Source organism: Ipomoea nil, unplaced genomic scaffold (assembly GCF_001879475.1).
Source record: "Ipomoea nil cultivar Tokyo-kokei standard unplaced genomic scaffold, Asagao_1.1 scaffold0805, whole genome shotgun sequence".
In the NCBI taxonomy this organism is placed as follows: domain Eukaryota; kingdom Viridiplantae; phylum Streptophyta; class Magnoliopsida; order Solanales; family Convolvulaceae; genus Ipomoea; species Ipomoea nil.
This window is the reverse complement of record NW_017617233.1, coordinates 293,765-311,075: the sequence shown is the minus strand read 5'-3', so window position 1 is coordinate 311,075 and position 17,311 is coordinate 293,765. Positions and strand designations below refer to the sequence as shown.

Genomic DNA, 17,311 nt, shown 5'->3' with positions numbered 1-17,311 from the left:
ACTTAGACTTATTTATCTCATTGTGATCATTCGTCAATTAAGATCACAATGTGGGATTTACTCAATATGCACTCATGCATTAGTTGCAGGTTCTCCTCTTGCACAAATTAAATTGAAGTAAGAGCTTAGAATATAAAATGAGAAATTCTTATATTGATGAATAAGTACAATAATGTGACTGAAGCTCAATTGATCTTGGAAAATTGAAAAACTCCAATTAGTTTACATTACTATTGTCGTTACAAAGTAGAAAATGCCTTGTTTATACAAGAGCGGTCATATTTATACTCAAGTCTACAACCATTGTCATAGCTTTGATGTTGTGAGCTTCGATTAAAGGACACGGACGACCAATTAAGCGGTCTGACAAACAATAGTTCTGTCAAGAAGCTATGGTGAGTTAGTCCAACAACATAACAAATAGGTAGGTATAGGTTGGCTTAGCATGTATGGCTCAATGCAAGTGAGTTTGATTGTGGTTCTTGATCACCCTTGGTGGGTCAAATACTTTGGAACACTCATTTGTTAAACAATTTATTTGAATTATTAGACCAATTGGACTATCTTATAATCACAACAAATATAATTTTATTTACATAAATATTTGTGTGAGACCGTTTCACATATCAAATAAATATCAAATACGGAATGTGTAATAATATTTATATAAATCAATAAGCACTATATTTTTACTAAAAAGTATTACTTATTAAAAAATAATTATTAAAAAAGGTAACATTCATTATTCATTAACACCTATCAAGTATTACAAATTTATTTTAAAAGTATTAATCTTCACTCATTAAACGATTTCACATAATACCAACCGTTCTGTCATTTTTTTTTTTTAAAGACAAGGATTAATATATAGTATCTAAGGCCATCCACACTTGTGGATATTGTGGGGAGAATTCAGAATTAAATCTTCCCTTCATGAGATAATAGCTAGTGTGGACATGAGATAATTGAAAAATAATCTCCCTGCAAATGTAGGGAGATTGTCAGAAAAAAAAAAAAAAAAAAAAAAAAAAGAGAAAGAAGAAGAAGCAAGGCTGTGCGCGTTCGCGCACAGCCTTGGGCAAAAGCCGGGCGCGTGCAGTGCACGCGCCCGGAGGCGCGTCAGGCGCGCCAGTCGGCGCGCCTGACGCGTCTGACTACTTTCTTTTTTTTTTAATTTCTTTTTTTGTTTTGTTTTTTCTTTTTTTTTTTTCTCTCCTTTCCCACACTCTTTTTCCTAATCACTCTTACATTATCTCCCCATTCTTCCCAACCAATGTGGATGCTCTAATATTGCTTAATTTTTTATTCCCAAAGGCCAGAACAATAAATAAATAAAAAGATCGAGTCAGTCGCGTAAGCCGCCGGTTTGTTGGACCTAATTGCGGCTGAAGATCCCAGATACCCCCAAGCTGGGACCCGCCGACACGAATCTTCCGCACTAACTAGCGTATAATTTAACCCTAGAATCACACATAACCCGGAATCTTTTGAAAGCCAGCGGCTCGCCGGGTCAAGCCACCAGTTTGTAAAGGCTCATAGCGGGCGGCTCAGCTCTCAGCAGCCTCCAGCCTCCACTTCCATTTCATTCCAACCTATCTCTTCTCTCCCATAGGTCCTATTCAGACAGCATATAGATACGCACGTACAGATAACTTGAGAGAGAGAGGGAGAGAGAGAGAGAGAGAGAGGCGCCGCCATGTGTGGAATACTTGCAGTGTTCGGTTGCACAGACAACTCTCAGGCGAAGCGGTCCAGAATCATCGAGCTTTCTAGGAGGTGTGTGTTTCAACTTTGGATCTCATTTCCTTTCAATGTCTGTGAGTTGTAATGCTTGAGTTCAGCTTTATAGGAAGCATGATTGTTTAATGTTTTGCACATTTATTTTCATCGGCAAAGTTCTATTGTTTTAGCTACTTTTAGGTTAATGGATTGATTCTGTCCGTCAGTTCTGTTTTTGTCTTTTCCCCAAAAAAGTATAAAAAAACAGAGGACAGCAAATATATTTCCTGAAAAGTAATGCAAAATGGAAATATCCATTTCATATTGAATATGGTGGTTTGTAAGATCTGCTTGCCTGTAACCTGTGAAATTTATCACGTGTGCAGTGTCTGTTACTCTGTTTTATAACATTATGTTACCAAAAACTGAATTTTGGTTAACTTTTTTGTTAAAAAATGAACATGTTTCTGGGTCAAGCAGTTTGAACAGAGAGAGTAAACAATGTGCTTGGTTTTGGAGGTAAACTTAGTAGCTTGTGTAAAGCAATATTGTGGTAGAGAGTGGCCTTGTTATCTAGGTATTTGTGTACTGTGTACATATGATTGTAATTTTATGTTTCATCAAATGAATGGCAGAGCTAACATATCAGCTATATTTTACACTTCTCATTGGGAAATTGCATAAATCATTCTAAAGTCATGTGGTATTGAAATATTCCTCACTTGTCTCTAATATGATGTTTGGTAACTGTAGGTTGCGCCATAGAGGACCCGATTGGAGTGGATTGCATTGCCAGGGTGATTGTTATCTTGCACATCAACGATTAGCAATTATTGATCCTACTTCTGGAGATCAACCACTGTACAATGAAGACAAAACCATTGTTGTCACGGTAGATGAATATTCTCTGTGATTGACTGTATGTGATGTTCAGTTTTTATAAACTATATTCACAATCTTCCTATATTTCAAAATTTACTATACTGATTCCTTGCTGTTTAAGTGAAACTATACTTGTTGGAGTTGTTGCATCTCTTTTTGAGCTTAAGGTTAATGTGTAATGAATTACAAGTTGTTTATTTATTTCTCTTTTGAGTCTTGTTTGAAAGGTATGTAGACATAACCAACTGTTTGATTGGTTGTTGTATACAATTTCCCTTTGTTGTTGTTAAGTTGATTGCTAGTGAACTCTCTCTAGTCTCTAAACTTCCAAACTCCCAGTATCAAAACCAGATAAAGGAGTACAGTTGTGGTTAAACATTGTTGCATCTCATGTATGGACTTTATAGATAGTTGATAGTAAGAGTACATTTTCTCTCTATCAACCTTATGACTAGCCACTTACTATTGCTGTCCATCTATGAACTTGTCCTCAAGCTCGATCTACATTTCTGTTGCTTTTGCTTCTAGGTCAATGGTGAGATATATAACCATAAAGAACTGAGGGAAAAGCTCCCGTCTCATTCCTTCCGGACTGGTAGTGATTGTGAAGTTATTGCACATCTTGTAAGTACTTTAGCAGATATATTTCCCACAATTTCATCTAATAACTGAAACATGAATGCTTGTGTTTCTAGTGTATTTATTTATCTCTTGTGTTTCTTGAATTTGCAATCTTTATTTCAGTATGAAGAATATGGAGAAGATTTTGTTGATATGTTGGATGGAATGTTTTCTTTTGTGCTTCTTGACAACCGCAACAACAGTTTCATTGCTGCCAGGGATGCTATTGGTATTACGCCACTTTATATGGGCTGGGGACTTGATGGTATGCTACTGCTCACAGCTTCATCATATTTTTAAATCCAAAGATGTTAGTGAGATACCCATTTATTACTTTATACTCCATATTTATCTTCAACAATTCCCATGGAATTATTTTGATGATGGGTAGCACACGATATTCAAATCTAGGACCTTTGCTTCCCAAGTTGCCCTATTGTGTGATGTCTTCCACCTTATCAAAAAGCTTACACTGGTAGTGTGGATACACATTTATTATATCATATATATATCTTCAACAATATAAAATGATTTAAAAGAAAGGTTTTTCTTAGTTGCCTGGAAGATAGTGACTTACAGGTTTTAGATGGAGCCTCAGATGCATTCATCAAGCAGTGGATTAACTGGAAAAGAATTGAAGTACTGTTATTAGACAAAGTGGCATAGATTTACAAATGCACTCCTATTAATTGTTGCTTTCTCTGCAGGGTCTGTGTGGTTTGCTTCAGAAATGAAAGCCTTGAGTGATGATTGTGAAAGATTCATGAGTTTCCTTCCTGGACATATATATTCAAGCAAAACTGGTATGCTGATTTTAAGCTGATGGCTACCATGAATTACTGAATATAATTCAACATGTATAATCCTTTAACAGTATTATCAATTCAATTACTACCTCTTTGATTCTATCAAAATTCCATGATGATGATTGTACTCATAGAGTCATAGACACACTTGTGAACGTATAAAAATGCTTATATGTGCAGGGTAAATTGTACAGTATAAACTGCATATCAATTTTCAGAAGTTCAATTATTTCGTTTATCATGTTGCGGAAATGTTTCAAGAAAATCAGTTTAGTCTATTACTTTCAATCACATTGATTCACAAAATCACATCTGTCTTTCCTTTATATATTTATTTTTATTTTTAATTTCTTCTGCAAATGTACACCTGTTTTGCAAAACTTTTTTAGAAGTTGGTGAAGCCATTTTTTATGCCTTCAAGTGCTAAGCTTATATTTTATTCTCTTCTTCGGAATTCCTTAAAATGTTTTTTATTTATGAGGTGTCTCAATATTATTTGCTCACAGGAGGGCTCAGAAGATGGTACAACCCACCATGGTATTTGGAAGACATCCCTTCGACTCCATATGATCCTCTTCTCTTACGTAAGGCCTTTGAGAAGGTATGATTATTCTAGAATTTCTTGAGATTTAAATTTGAATTTACTTATTTACTGCCTTAATTTAATTCCTGCTTCCTTTGTACTTACAAAGAACAAAAAACAAAGGTCCTGCTTTCTATGACTCGTTTGTGTACTTTAACATCTTCTTTTATGAATTAGTAATGCACCTACAGCCTGAAAAGTAATGACCTTTAATGTTTAGATATTTTTTGTTGGTTCTTAAGTCCTGACCTGGCCTATCCAAAGAACCATTAGTTATCATTTAACTTGTAACCAGGAATCTAGGTTGGTGTTTTTTGTACTCTATTATTTTATGCTATAGATACGTCCTCATTTTTGAATCCTTTACAATCTTATTCTGGATTTTGTCTGTTTTAATCATTCTATTCCTTACACACCATCTCTGTAGCTTATTAAAATAACAATGTAGCTGTTTTCTGTCCTTTATAATTCGCATCTGCTTTAATATTTTCCTTGAACTTTGAATAATTCAAAGCATAAAAATAAATTTCATGGAATGATGTGGTTAAATTTTACTTGCCTCTTTTTTTTCCCCTAAAAATTTGTTTCTAGTAAAATTCTATCAGTCTCCTTCTGCTGGATCACTGTATGGATGCTAATCTCTGTTTTTCTTCTCTTAATTTATGCAGGCAGTAATGAAAAGACTTATGACAGACGTGCCCTTTGGTGTACTTTTGTCAGGTGGACTGGATTCATCACTTGTTGCTGCTGTGGCTAGCCGGTTTTTGGCCAACGCTGACGCTGCCTGCCAATGGGGATCACAGTTGCATACCTTTTGCATTGGTTTGAAGGTATGAGTTCTTATAGAGAAATTCTAGCATGCTGTAAGAGAATTTAAGGAAATCCAAATCTTGTCTTCTCTCATTTATTGAGTTTATTCAGTGGCCCTTGCTTGCATGAATTTTCAGAAATAACCATGAAATATCTTTATGGCATGCTTGAAGTTCCATCTGCATACATGTGTTTTTTCTTACATGACCAACTATATAAACTATGCTCGGTGATAGCATAAAGCTTCTATATTGAAGGGCTGACTTTTGAGCTAGTTGTCTGCTGCAATTTATGTAAATGGAAGAGGAAACATGGCTATTATTGTACTAATTATAGTTTTGCTTAAAGCTGAGGATGAACTACTGTAAGATTTGTAACCATAAAACCTTGGTTATTTTCTGCCACTCATTCTGTTTTGTTTAGAAAAGCTACCTTTATCTTTTAGTTTAAACCATTAAAGATTCTTCTACTTTGCCTTTTAGTTTTAATCCTGTCTGAAGGCTCTTTCTACTTTTTACTCAGAGTTCTCCTGATCTTAAAGCTGCCAGGGAAGTGGCAGACTACCTGGGCACTCGTCACCATGAGTTTCATTTTACAGTACAGGTATTCTTTCTCTCTGCACAAAACAATGTAATCTCATTTTCCAATTTTTTGGTGGGGTTGCTTGTTTGAATAACAACCAAGCATCCCTTTGCTCTTATTTTATTTTATTTTGACTTCTGCTGCTACATCAGGAAGGAATAGATGCACTTGAGGAAGTTATATACCATATTGAAACTTATGATGTGACCACTATCAGAGCCAGCACTCCAATGTTTCTCATGTCTCGAAAAATAAAATCTTTGGGAGTGAAAATGGTTCTATCTGGGGAAGGTTCTGATGAAATTTTTGGTGGTTATCTATATTTCCACAAGGCACCGAACAAGGAGGAGTTTCACAAGGAAACTTGTCAAAAGGTGTTACTCAAACATTTTCTCTTGACCCTTTTCAGGAAGGATTTTTTCTAGAAATATACTGAATTTAATTGAATGCACATTATGCAATTCTGATGGCTATTTGTTTCATGTAAAACTAGATTAAAGCTCTGCATCTTTATGACTGCTTGAGAGCCAATAAGTCGACTTCTGCATGGGGTGTTGAGGCTCGTGTGCCCTTCTTAGATAAGGAATTCATCAACACTGCAATGAGTATTGATCCTGAATGGAAAATGGTAAGCTCGAGTACTTAAGTGTTGTACCCCCAGGCCTCCCTCATCTGAATAAAATAAATAAATAAATAAAACCTGAAGTATCCCCTGAAATGAGAAATGAAAAAGAATGTGATTATGATGTTTCTGTACAATGTAATATATCAAAAGGAAAAGAAAAGGAAAATTTTGAGCTTGCTTTACCTTCCCAGTTTGATTTCTTAACCAGAGTGCAAGCTCTGGCTGTCCATGTTAAGATTTAAGAATCTGGCTATAAATCCCAGCTAAGAAAAACCAAGTGCAAATATTTTGGTTGTTGGCCAGTTAATTATATATACTATTGGATGTCGTGAGGTCGTCATGTGCTAGTTGCTATATAGATTGGTCTTGTTATGGAAAATAATAGATGTGTTGGTTACCTGGAATCTTGACTGTGATATTGTTTGATTGATTATAACTACGTGTTAGTTGCTTTAAATCTTGTTCATCCACTGAGTCTTTGCATTTTTCTGATTAAATATATAGGTAAGGCCCGATCTTGGAAGAATTGAGAAGTGGGTTCTGCGCAATGCTTTTGATGATGAGCAAGAACCTTATCTGCCAAAGGTTTGTGTTTCGTTTCTAATGTAAATTTTAGTAACTTGTTATTTCCACCTTGTTTCTATCTTGCACATGCATAAAAGTGCACAGTATTCATGTCTTTCTGTCAAGTTATACCTCAGCTTTGATTTTGGAGGTTCAATTGTGTCGCATTGTGCTTTCAGCATATTTTGTACAGGCAAAAGGAGCAGTTCAGTGATGGAGTTGGGTATAGTTGGATTGATGGCTTGAAGGATCATGCAAATGGACTGGTGGGAATTCCTCCCTGCTTTTCTTCTAACACGATCTCTTCCCTTGCCTGGGCAGTGTGGTAAACATTTATATCGTGTGGCTACTTTTTACAGGTTTCTGACTCAATGTTGGCAAATGCAAGCTTCGTTTACCCAGAGAACACCCCAACAACGAAAGAAGGATACTATTATAGGACAATCTTCGAGAAATTCTTCCCCAAGGTGTGTTTTAACTCGATTCTTATTTCTCTCTCTGCTGTCGCTACTTCCCTCTCATTACATCTTTTTTGGTTACTTTGAAATCAATCAGAACGCTGCAAGGTCAACAGTTCCCGGGGGGCCAAGCGTGGCATGCAGCACTGCAAGAGCTGTAGAATGGGATGCGTCCTGGTCAAAGAATCTAGATCCGTCTGGCAGAGCAGCACTCGGGATTCATGCAGCAGCGTATGAAGATGCCCCGGATGCAAAGACGACCACTTCATCTGAAACCTCAGTTCAGAAACTGGAAGTAGAGAAGGCTAGTGTTGCAGTTTGATCGTGTATTTAGTCGCGAAGGTATCAATTTCTTTGGTTTTGCAGAATTTAAAAGAGCAATAGCATATCGCACTGCAAGTTTGATTGTGTATTTTATGTCACTGGTACACTGTTAAAACAAACATTAGCTCTGCAAGTTTGATTGTGTATTTTATATCACTGGTACTGTTGAACAAACGGTGAACAAGCAATCCATTTTCCTGTTGAAGTAGACTAATAAAAAGCTGAATCAGGACAAAACTATGTCAATTTAGTATCTTCTAAACCACAAAGTTATACCATGGAGTAGAGATACCTTGCAGTCAAAATACAAATTTACATATATGTAAATCAATATTAATCAATATAACAAGGTTATAAATTAATATAACAAGGTTAATAACGGGGTACATATTAAATAATTTAAAGAAATACATTTAAACTCAATAATAATTAATAAAACAAATAAATAATAGGTCTCAATATATATAACTTAGTAAAATAATTTATACAGATGAATATATATATATATATATATATATATATATATATACACTTAAATTATACAACGAATATACTCTCCTATATTGGCTGCAAATTTAGTAAAGACGAAATAAAATTGACCAAACCATTAGACTTAAATGTTTTTCTGATGACCTTAGAGAATTTTTGAAAGGGCTTTCTTCAAACCCAAGCCTTAGAGTTATTCTCTAAGGCTTAGGATAAACCCAAGCCATAGAGGGGGTTTGGAAATAGTTTTCAACCAGCAATAGACGCGCCTCGGTTAGAACCTCACTAGCTGCGTCATTGCCCCAAGCGCAAAGATGCCTTCAACTATACCCACGCCTCCCATTTTATAATACTCTTATCCCCCTTCTCCTTTAGTCTGCAGCCGATGTGGGACAACAACAATATCCATTACAACACCCATCCACATTATGATACCACAAACACAAATTTTAACATCCTGTATACGCGATTACCCTCAATCAAAGCCTATTACATACTGATTTGTATTAAAAAAAATAAAAAATTTAACTTTCAAATCTGTAAGAGATTTTGAATCGAAACCGATTATATATGACTTGTATGAGAACTTTTAATTGGTTTATATTTTCAATCGAAGACTATTACATACAACTTGTATGAAATTTTTTAACTTTCAAATCTATAAAAGATTTCGAAATCGAAGCCTGCTATATATGACTTGTATGAGAATGTGAGGCATGAGATTGAGAAAATTGGTTCTATTGCAAGAATTGAGCAAAGATCAAAGAGTTTCAAACCCAAAAGTTGTTCATTATATACATTATGGTTGAAAACTTGGCCAAACTATGAGCACCATCTGCACCCGGTTGAGGTTATTTGAGAAAACGCGAACTGAAATGCAGCACGCCTTGCCTGAGCAATGTTCAAAAGCGGCAGATTCCAGGTGCCTCAGTTCGCAGGACTGAGAGTATCTCTTCGTACTTTGAAGCATATACGAAACCCCATAACTGCATTGCAAAAACGAGAAATCCTTACATAGATTAAGAAACAAAGGCGCTGAATAGATATGGGAACAGATGCTTTCCCAGACTTTTTTAGAAGGATTGAGGGGAACCAGGGGTAGTTCAGTCAATACCTCAACCTCCTTCACTTCAAAATCTTCACTGCATGACAAGCACGAGTTTCCATAGGTTTGTGAAGCTGCACTTGATCCGGTCAGGCTGTAAAGAATTATGCATCAGAAAGTCATTTTTGTAAGTAAATTTTCCTTTACACCGGAAATACACATACAAACAAGTGTCCAATACAAAAATAAGGATATACAAACAAGATAAAAATCTTACAGATCCCCATCCAAGTAGAGAGCAAAATGACCACCACCGCCCAAGGCTATGTACTCTGTGGAGCACATAGTATAATAGCGATTCATGCCTGCATATATCCTAGTGTTAGTGTTATAACTAAATATTCTCATGATATAATACTATGTGCTAAGAGGGGGCAATTGGTAAGAGATCCAAAATGACAACCTTATTTCAGGCTTTCAGAGGAAAAAAGTATAGTATGCATTTTTTTTCGAGGGTTAAGACCATCAAGCTGAGGAACCATATCTTTTCCGGCAACTCCAATGCAACTAATTTGAAATATGAATTAGTACAATAACACTAAATCAATTCATCACTTACATCAACCCAATATCCCACACAATACACTTTTTGTCATAGTTGGAGACGTAGAATCTCTAGCAACTAACATTTGTGAAGCAGACGATAGTAGTTTTCTGACCCCAAGTTTTCTCACTAAATTGTCTCCGCACTTTCTCCATTGGACATAAACACAATAAATAAATGTACCCAGAGAAATGTCCTAACCAAAATTTAAAATATCCACAAATAATTGAAAGTAAAGCATCAGGCCCTTTCTATGGGGGGTAATAATCTTAAAAAGTATGACTGCCAGGTGGAAGAAAGTATAAGCAATACCTGTAGGACGAAATATAGTAGGATGACCTGATACATTCGTGAAAACAAATGAAGCATTCGTTCCCTGTTTTAGATATGAATATCAAGATTAAAAGAGATCTCTAAGTAACAAATTAGTCATATTGGCATGACTAAACATGCATCTATTCAGCCTTACCTGATATCTTCTCTTAGTTGTTGCCCTTAGAGGTGCCTCAACTAGCCCACCAAATACAGTACCCTTACGGTCTCCTACAACCTAAACATTAGAATTATGTAAGAGATAGATATAGCAAATGTGTCAGAAATGACTTGAACCTGCTCAAAGAAGACTGTCAAAAGAATAGGAGTCTGAAACACACAAGCATTCTCGAGTCTTGAATGGACAAGACATGAAATTTCAGTTCCTTCAGTTTGGAATTGGTAGTCAATCCTTTTCTGACAGTTGACAATTGAATCAATGTTTGACCATTAATTTCATATCTGTAACAGTGTAAGATGGCCTGTCTCCAAGTTGTTCAAGAATAGGGATATAGCATTGGGTTTATTGACCCAATGCCTAAGGACATCACTTATGCTTCTTAACGGGGGCAATGAAGGGGATATAATTCAGTTGTCAATCCTTTACCACGAGGGGGAGTTGACAATGGAATCAAAGCTTGACCATTAATTTCATATTTTGAACAGCGTAAAAAGGCCTGCCTCCAAATATGTATTATAATTATTTTCAGATGTTTGATCACTGGCTAATAAACTTCAAATCTACCAAAGCAACATTTTTTTTTTAAATGATAAGAACAAGAAAACACACATATTTGCATGCTTTAAGAGTGAGCATGTGAAGAAAATATATTAGAGAATAAATAGCATTACCAGAAGACTGAGGCCAGGCCATAGCATGCTTCTCCTGTACAAAGTGGAAAGTGATATGCCATTCCTCCATGTACTGGACAAAAAGATAACACAAAACCCTATGATGCAGATGACAAAAGAAAAAACAAGAATTCCTGCAGATTTTTCTAAAAGAGGTACCATAGCAATTGGATGAAAGTTGCATCCACCTTTTCATACCTATAGAGCATCACCCATTTCCGGTCCTTAACAAGTGCTGGAAGTGCAGTGTAAAGAGCTGTTCGTGTCTTCTCTGAGAGAAGCAACGAGGGTTCAGAAGTTTCAGGAAGATTGCTTGAAGGCACTTCCTCATTCTTATCTTGCTTAAGGATTCCCTCAGGTCTATCAACTTTGGAATTACTTCCATCATCAATCCCCATGTCAGAGTTTCCCTTGCTTGATCCCTGATTCCGGAATCCACCCAATCTAGCAACTTGGTAAACCGCCCTGCCTATCGTCTGTTTGCCCCTCGTGATAAAACTTCTCCTTCTGCTAGGTTCCTTCACCGGTGGCTCAGATGGTTCAGCTTTATCATCTTGCTTCTCATTGTTCCCATTCAAACTAGAGTGACTACCAGGCTCTGAATTCGATAGTAGGGAATACAGGAATGCAGTAAATGAGGACGTATCAGGACCGTTAACTATATCCCCAGGCTCCCCCTCATCCAACTCCAGTTTACTTCCCTCAGAATCTGATCCATCTTCCTACAACAACACAACCATACTGTTATGTTTTCGGGTGAAAGCACGCGTCAAAGGGCGAGTAGGGTTATTGGGGTTGTCTATGTTGAGAGATAAATATAAGGAACAAAGATAATAGGAACGTTTTGAGAGTTTTCCCACCTCTTGATTTTAACTTAACTTCTTTCTTGCTTGTCCTTTTATTAGAATGAAAATCCCCTTTATATAAGAGGGTTACAAAGACTAGTAAAACATAAAAAGGAAAGGAAGACTAGCAAAAACATAAAAAGGAAAGGAGAATCACTAAAGATCCTTACCCTAATTATTTGCTATCTCTAAAGGAAATAAATCAATTCTAATAGTAAAGATAATAAATCAGTTATAATAATAAAGATATTCCCTTAATCATCATATCATTACTCCCCTCTTGGACATCAAGCTTGTCCTCAAGCTTGAAATCTAGAAAAGTGGGAATTGATTAGTCTGGGGTCGTTGCGTCAATTGGCTCATCGTCCCCTTCGCCATTAAAGCCAAGCATGTATAGTTGTTGTTTGCAACGATGGCCCTTTACCCATGGTTCATCACAATTATAGCAGAGGCCACGCTTTTGGCGCTCTATCATTTCTGTCGGGGAGAGTTTATGGAACTGAGGGCGTGATTGTGGCTGTTGGTGCACTGTTATGGCGCAACTAGGGGGTGTTTGGGATGGGAAAGTTTGTCGGGGAGGTGCATTGTGAAGCAGGAGGCCTTTACGAGCATAATCTCGTGCTATGTTAATGGCCTCATCAAGAGAAACTGGCCGCATCCTTTCAACATCTATACGTAGAACCTCATCAAGGCCGGCTGTGAACAGATTGACTTGTTGAGAATAAAGGACGTTGTCAGCTCTAGCGAGGAGGGTCTGGAAATCATCTATGAATTCGTCTAAATCCCGACCATGTTGTTTGAGGTTTGCCAGTTCACCTAACGGGTTGATGCTCCGGGGTGGTCCAAAACGGAGGGTGCATGCACCTTTGAATTGATTCCAAGAAAATTGTTGACCATCCTGCATGCGACGTTTGTACCACAGTTGGGCGCTATCGAACAGATAATACGCTGCTGTGGTAACCTTCTCATGATCAGAATGCGGTGATTTATCAAAGAACAACTCACAGCGATGGAGCCAAACAAGAGGGTCCCCTTTGCCATCAAAAGTGGGGAACTCCAATCTGGTGAATCGTGTAGCCGGAATGGGAGCAGCTGGCTGCGGCAGTGCAGTCTCCGGAGTGGCTTGGTTGCCATGAGAGGCTGCCACAGTTGTGGAAGTGGTGGCCTGCGATGTGAAGAAAGAGTGCACCATCTGGGAGAGATTGGTTACTGTTTCGGTTAGAGAGTCCACAGCTGCAGGAAGGTGTTCCAGTTTTTCGATGGATGCCTGGATAGCTCGGACCTCGTCCTGGAGTTTCTTGATATCGCCCATATTGACGCCCGGCAACGGAACCAAAATGTTATGTTTTCGGGTGAAAGCACGCGTCAAAGGGCGAGTAGGGTTATTGGGGTTGTCTATGTTGAGAGATAAATATAAGGAACAAAGATAATAGGAACGTTTTGAGAGTTTTCCCACCTCTTGATTTTAACTTAACTTCTTTCTTGCTTGTCCTTTTATTAGAATGAAAATCCCCTTTATATAAGAGGGTTACAAAGACTAGTAAAACATAAAAAGGAAAGGAAGACTAGCAAAAACATAAAAAGGAAAGGAGAATCACTAAAGATCCTTACCCTAATTATTTGCTATCTCTAAAGGAAATAAATCAATTCTAATAGTAAAGATAATAAATCAGTTATAATAATAAAGATATTCCCTTAATCATCATATCACATACATTTAATCATAAACTTGTTTTCAACCTTCCTTTATCCAATCCTTATTAATCGAAAAAGAAACATCACGCAACACTGCATATTTCCAAATGCAGCTTGTACAGGGCTTTTCTTCAAACAGATAAAGAGCATACCATCAACAACAACCACTAACCATAATTTACAGATAAAGAGCATACCATAACAACAATCACTAACCATAATTTTCTTCTTCATATACACTCCCAATTCAAACTACAGCTTAAATGATACTACTAGCAGCAGAACACACACACACACACACACACAGTTATAAATGAAGGAAATCAAAAGAATCCAGCAAGGTCAAAACAGTATATCCTAAACCCTAGAGCAATCAACCCGTAGAACAAAAGACAAAACAAAGCAATAAACTTGATACACTTACAGGTACCGGCGGCGGTCTAGGTTTGCGTTTGGAGGGCTTATCGGAGATTGGATTGAGGATGACGGTGGTAAGATCAGATACAAAGTGCGCCGCTTTACTCCTCAGAGACCGATTCTTATGCTCTAGCAGCGGCGGTGGCGACCACTTCTCTTCTTCTTCTTCTACTTCTCTGCCCATTTTGTGCTCCAAATTGCTCCCTAAATTAGTACTCCGCCCTCCATAGTGCCATTATTCTCTGTATGATTAGATTTCCACTACCTTTTTCTATCGTGATGCTTCAAAGCAGAATCTGCACGCCTTCCGTCACCTTTCAAATAAACAAAAAACTCAGAATTTTTTCCATCTTTCCCCCTTTTCTTTGGAATTATCGAGAAATCGAAGATGGAGTCTTTGAAGCTAATTCTCTTTGGTTCAGTCGTGAATTAGTCTTTCAGAAATATCAATTCCTTCGTTTTGCCCAAGTCCACGTCCACCATCATCATTTTCTTCAATTCCGCCATAAAATTGTGTTTTTTTTTCCTTAACTTATCCGGAGTAATTAATTATTAGTTTCATTTCTTTTTCTTTGATCCCACAATTTTAATAAAAGATAATGTGTTTAACTTGATGCTTGAAATTTGAAAATACATTTAGTAAAAAAAAACCATGATAGATTGTTATTATGTCTATTCGTGGAATTTACTATTCATAGATGTGTTAGTCTAAATATTTATGTGATTTCGTGAGTGATAATTTCATTAGATTACGTACATTCTTTGATGGTTTTTTTTTTTTTTTTAGAAATAATTCTTTGGCCTTTTTTTTTTAGAAATAATTCTTTGGCATTTGAAAACCTATTCAACAACGGCAAATTATTATGTGGATCCATGTCCATTTTGCTCAAATATACATAATTTAGATATTGAATGTTCATAATTTACATACTAAAGGTATGTTTGATTCGGAGAATCAAAATCAGAATGAGAATCGAATACTTGGTAATGATATGAGTTTTAGCGAAAGTATTTTACATATTTGATAGTAAGGTGGAATTTGAATGATTACCCATATTTACATATTATAATTTACATATGAACATTCAATAATTAAATAATGTATTTTGAGCAAAATGGACATGAGCCCACCCTAAATGTTTATAATTTAACTAAATGTTCATAATTTACATATTAAATGTTTACAGTTCAAATTGTGAACATTCAATATGTAAATTGTATATTTTAAACCCGGATCCATGGTATAATTGTCCTTCAACAACATAGAAAAAATTCATAAGTTACATTGTGCACAATTAACTCTCTAAGACCATGACATGTTCTTCACCAAACAGGGTATTGCTTTCACTTCCGACCGATTATTAAAAGATAATTATTGTTAACTTACATTAATTTGTGTATTAGAGCGACATTAGTATAAAACAAATTTTGAGTTTTAGTTGGATAATATATAATAATATAATATGAATAATATCATATGACATGGCATAAAAATACAAATTATATTTGATCATTTCTTAATGTTGCATGCATTATGGTACAAAATATTTACATGCATTATATCATGTTATGTTATTGCATTGTAAGTGGGGGTTGGGCCATCACCGTAAAGTGTAAACATGGGGTCCATTGAAGTTGAGACTCAATAATGGATACCCCAATTTACTCAAAAAAAAAAAAAATTAAATGCGAAGCAATATAGATAATGGTCCGACTGCAAGCGTTTATTTTACTTTATTTTATTTTTGGATACAAATTAAAGAAAGTAACATAAATTGTGGTGGACTCATTCTCACAAAGTCAATATCCAAAAGTAGTTGTATTCCATCCGACGGGCTATCTTACAATTCCTCCTTGAGTCTTCTCTCTAACCCCCTAATAATGCGCAAATGAGGGTTTCCACTATTCCTTCCTTGTGGCATATAGTATACCTTCTCAATTATACATATGAATTGCTCTCCAACTCAATTTTTTTTATTACCCCTTTCCCAACTCAAACAAAGTCCATAATGGATGGCCCAAAAATCAACCATCAAACTAACTATTATGTCTATCTTATAGTGGAAATCACCTCACCGCACACTTCCACTACCATCTCTTCAGGCTAGACCTCTCTTAAAGCAGTCAGTACAGGTTTAGCTTAATGATTTAGTAGACAATATTTGGAGAAAGAAATTAATGTTCGAATCTCAGCGACGACAGAGAATTATGTTTAAAATGGACAGATCCCTGGATGACAAATTCAAAGGAAAAGCTATACAAAATTTTAAAAACACTCAATCAAGTTAAAGTTGGGCAAAGGAAAGATGAGAGAATTAATTGTGATTCTCTTATCTATATATATATATATATATATATATATATATATATATATATTTGAAACTACAAAAAGTTGACGAAACATTGAATACAAATCAAGCAATAACTAAAGAAGGTTAATCTTAATTAAAGTTGTTTTGTGAGTTAATTTCTCCTAATTAATTAAAAGGCTTCTAAAGCAGCTCCAAGTGCAAAAATTTCATAATCAGCGCAGCCATGATCTCCACCGTCCATGCAACCACAGTCGCACTCATCATCATGGCTCCACCTTCTTCTTCTTCTTCTCTCTTCCGCCTTAACTTTCATGGCGATCTGTAAACCCGGCGGCTTAGCAGAGCTTCCTTTCTTTGAATCCATGAAAACCCATTTCTGAACTTCCATGTTTGGGGATTCAAAGCAGAGTTTCCATGGAACCTGAGCTCTGCCCACGAGTTTTGAGCTGCAGCAGCCAAGGCCGGCTGGGAACCTCCTCCGCCTCCACCGGAGCTCAAACACCACATCTCCGGCGAGCTTTAAGAGGTTGATGTTTTCCTCGGAGCCTAGGCAGTCCAAGGAGAAAGACTCGTTCCAAGACAGGTGGTCGCCGGACGGCGGGATTTCCCGGCTGTTCAGCTCAGCCGTCTGGCCGTTTCCGGCCGACAGATAGCATCTCACAAAGAAACTCCCAGAAGAGTAGTGTTGATTGTCAATGTTCTTAGCTCCTATGATTTTCAACTCGCAGGACAAACATGAAACATGGGATGTAGTCTTCATCCTAATGAT

The 17,311-nt window shown here is 36.6% G+C and overlaps 2 protein-coding genes across 3 annotated transcripts; one reads left to right on the top strand and one right to left on the bottom strand.

Moving 5' to 3' along the window:
* Positions 1–1,493: 1,493 nt before the first annotated feature.
* On the top strand, positions 1,494–8,179 carry LOC109177688 (asparagine synthetase [glutamine-hydrolyzing] 2). Its single transcript, XM_019327116.1, has 14 exons — positions 1,494–1,776; positions 2,473–2,611; positions 3,130–3,225; positions 3,346–3,487; positions 3,930–4,025; positions 4,535–4,629; positions 5,280–5,441; positions 5,944–6,024; positions 6,156–6,377; positions 6,497–6,631; positions 7,133–7,213; positions 7,372–7,458; positions 7,552–7,659; positions 7,748–8,179. The coding sequence occupies exons 1-14, from the start codon at positions 1,697–1,699 to the stop codon at positions 7,970–7,972; spliced, it is 1,749 nt and encodes a 582-aa protein (XP_019182661.1). The 5' UTR covers positions 1,494–1,696; the 3' UTR covers positions 7,973–8,179.
* Positions 8,180–9,182: 1,003 nt separating this feature from the next.
* On the bottom strand, positions 9,183–14,742 carry LOC109177689 (oxidation resistance protein 1). 2 transcript variants are annotated; one of them, XM_019327118.1, is made up of 9 exons: positions 14,499–14,742; positions 14,238–14,422; positions 11,472–11,995; positions 11,274–11,346; positions 10,579–10,659; positions 10,422–10,485; positions 9,783–9,870; positions 9,575–9,659; positions 9,183–9,446 (listed from the first exon to the last, which is right to left on the bottom strand). In XM_019327118.1, exons 2-9 carry the CDS (start codon positions 14,412–14,414, stop codon positions 9,363–9,365), a joined length of 1,176 nt encoding a protein of 391 aa, XP_019182663.1. In that variant the 5' UTR covers positions 14,415–14,422; positions 14,499–14,742; the 3' UTR covers positions 9,183–9,362. The 2 variants fall into 2 exon arrangements, with proteins under 2 accessions (XP_019182663.1, XP_019182662.1); XM_019327117.1 differs by having other exon boundaries at positions 14,238–14,742.
* Between the last annotated feature and the right edge of the window lie 2,569 nt (positions 14,743–17,311).